General features: G+C 34.4%; 1 protein-coding gene across 5 annotated transcripts in view; it reads right to left on the bottom strand.

The window, feature by feature from the left end:
• The window catches only part of LOC111086230 (Down syndrome cell adhesion molecule-like protein Dscam2), a 121,920-nt gene that overhangs the window by 81,103 nt on the left and 37,473 nt on the right, over positions 1-3,344 (bottom strand). For all 5 annotated transcript variants that reach the window (XM_022388240.1, XM_022388241.1, XM_022388242.1 and 2 more), the window contains exon 2: positions 2,637-2,957. In XM_022388240.1, the coding sequence (XP_022243948.1) occupies positions 2,637-2,957 (321 nt within the window). The remainder of the gene's footprint in view (positions 1-2,636; positions 2,958-3,344) is intronic.

Below are 3,344 nucleotides of genomic sequence, written 5' to 3'. Positions count from 1 at the left end.
TTGGTGACTATATTATTTCTATTTATAATTTGCGTGTATGAAGTGCATTCCACTCGTGACTGATAAACACGAACTATTTATGTTTTCAAACCCAACCTCCATAAACACAAAAGTAAAACGAATTTTCGGTCTCCAACCAAAGCTTTTCAAATGGAAATGACGCAGTTTTCTGAAATATTGAGCGAATGCATTGGAAGAAATAATCTAAGAATCTTACAGGCGAGGTACGTCAAGTGGATTTGCTGGGTTATATTCAAAATCAGTGATCCAGCTCATTTTAAGGAATCCCACAGAGCAGTGGAATGTTGAGATTACATTTACAGAGCACATAAACATGTTAGTTTAATAGACAAAGTTAATGGACATATACCGAATTAAAAAATAAATTACGGAACATGCATTCAGAAAAAGTTAGCTTCCTTGTACGTTATTGGTTCTTAAAGTACACTGGAAACAAAAAACGATTCCTGGAAACTTTCGTGGTCAAGGATTTTTGTAAAAGAAGAAGAAGCATGGAGGAAAGGGTTGTCTTCAACATTATGTAAATAACCTAAAGTGAAATTTACTTCCAAAATAAACCTTTAAATTATTGAAATTTGAATATGATATTAAATAGTAGTCCAAAAAGATGAAAAAAAATAAAAAAATAATTCGAACCAATAGAGGTCGCAAGTAACTATAATAAATAGTATATTATCAGCTGTAAGTGTAATACCGCTATTTTACAAGTCTAAGTACAATGAACATACAGAGACACGGTTTTCCTTATATGGTGTGTCAAGGTCGTCGTGAGAACGAGGCTGATAATTTTTTGACGAGTAAACAAAACAGATTATTTTTATTCATTCTACCCATAACAACAGCCAATGCCTAAGTCATCAGGTGGTTAAATATAGAGGTCCACACACAAATATATCTTATCAAGCCTCACTCCTTTCAAGGGTAAGGTTTAATAGTGCATTTGTGTCTTTTAATAGGAAAATAAGTGGGATAACTACAGCCCTATTGGCGATAATAGAAGCTTTTTAGGCCTATATTATACTTAACAACCAACTCTATATTTTACATCTGGCTATATATGAATAAACCTATTTCATATAACTTCGAGCTGCCTCTTCTCGTTATATTCTGATGTCTATGTTTCAGAATATACTTACAATACCTAGACTTAAAACAGGATAAAATACAAAAATAGGAAAATACTACTGCTTATGAAGGTGAGGGTAAGAGTTTATATTTCGTGTATCTAGATTTTCAGAAAGCTTTTGACAAGGTCCCACATAAAAGACTTGTAAAAATTATCTCTATAGGTGTGGAGGATAACTTATTTAGATAGAAGAGTGGCTGGATGGAAGAAAGCAGAAGGAAGTCAACCTGGTTTAATGTCACAAGAGGAGTACCTCAGGGTTCAGTTTTAGGACCTTTGCTCGTTTTGATTTACATCAATGACAGAGATAAGAAAATAGTCAATAAATTACTTACATTTGCTGATGATATTAAGGTTTTGGGTGTTGCTAACTATGAAGAGGATGCTGCTGATTTGTAAAAGGATTTAGATCATTTAGTGAGTTGGGCAAATGGGTTTTAATTATGATAAATACAAGTTAATGCATGTAGGTTATAATAATTATAATTATAAATATAATCTGGACGGTAATAACCCTACTACTAGCAACAGCACACTGTTTGGATGGCTTAAGAGACTGATTAACCATTACACCAAGATCCCTTTCTTTCATGACACTGTTAAGGTTATTCCCATCCAAATTATACTTATGATTAAAATTATGATAACCCACATGCATTGTCTTGTATTTATTATAATTAAAACCATAAAACCCATCTGTCATTGATTTTCCCAAGTCACTAAATGATCTAAAGCCTTTTGTAAATCAGCAACACCCAAGACCTTAATATCATCTGCAAATTGAGGCAATTTATTGACCATTTTTTCATTTATGTCATTGATGTAAATCAAAAAGGTTCTAAGACTCAGCCCTGAGGTACGTCCCTTACACTGCATCCTCAATCCGTTTTACTTAACTCCATTTATGCAACCCTCTGCTTTTTTTTCCATTCAGCCACTTTTCTATCCAATTTGCTAACTTATACCCCACACCTATAGAGGTATTTTTTACAAGCCTTTTATGTGGCACCATGTTAAATGCTTTCTGAAAATCCAGATACACCAAATCTACGCCCTTAACCTCATCTACATAAGCAGTAACCTTTTCAAAGAATGTGGACAGATTTGTAAGGCAAGATTTTCCCTTAGTGAAAATAACTTTGTTAAATGACTTTGCAAAGCATCTTTTATCGGACTTCCCAAAACTTTTCCCACAACTGATTTAAGATTAATAGGCCTATAATTTCTAGGTGCTAATATCGGGTAAACAGTAATTATCGGCTTAAATGCTCTGTTATCATAATGATTCCATAAGGTTAACTTAAAGTTGCAAACTTTTTCGAATAATTAAACATAACAAAGTAATTTGAAGGCACACAGATTGGTATTTAAGCACCACCACCATACCTGGTCAAAAGCCACGTGTTGCTTTGTTTACTCGTCAAAATAACCTAGGTCAATATGGCTGACAAACCGTTGTCTCTGTGTATTAGTGTTAGTTATAAATTACCTGCTTTCACTTGAATGTCTCTGCTTCCGACTTTGCCCAATGAGTTAGATGCCACACAGCGGTAAGCAAGTGAGTGAATGTCCTGTCGAAAGCTTTCTGAACGAAACGGTGGAAACACTAGTGTACCGTTAGACAAGGAAATCCGTAAACCAGGAACGTCGATAGCTTCTGTACCATCTGTCAGAACCCAATAGATATCAGGGTTAGGGTTTCCCGTAGCAGAACAACGAAGAGACATTCCTGAACTGTTGAGGAAAGTTACACTTGAAGGAGGTTCAAAACTTATCGTGGGAGCGCTGTATTCGGAGAAAGTAGCGTCACCTATTGAAGAAAGCAGTTAAATATAATAAATATTTATGATATATTAAAATAATCAAAAGCAGAATTCAAACATTATAAAGGCACTACAAAACGGCACAAATGCGACATGATATTTGACAACAAAACGACTATAATCTACGCACATAAGTCAAGGAGCACTGTAGTCGGAAAAAGCAGCGCTACCTACTGAACAAAGTGTTAAAAATTGTATATAAATTATTTTTATAATGTATTAAAATAATAACAAAAATGATTTGAAATTGTTTACGACATGAAAAGAGAGCACAACTGCGAGATATCATTTGATAAAATTGTTTGTTTGTTTCGAATTTCGTGCGAAGCTACACGAGGGCTATCTGCGCTAGCCGTTCCTAATTTAGCAGTGTA

Source organism: Limulus polyphemus, unplaced genomic scaffold (genome assembly GCF_000517525.1).
Source record: "Limulus polyphemus unplaced genomic scaffold, Limulus_polyphemus-2.1.2 Scaffold939, whole genome shotgun sequence".
In the NCBI taxonomy this organism is placed as follows: domain Eukaryota; kingdom Metazoa; phylum Arthropoda; class Merostomata; order Xiphosura; family Limulidae; genus Limulus; species Limulus polyphemus.
This window is presented reverse-complemented; position numbering and strand designations above follow the sequence as displayed.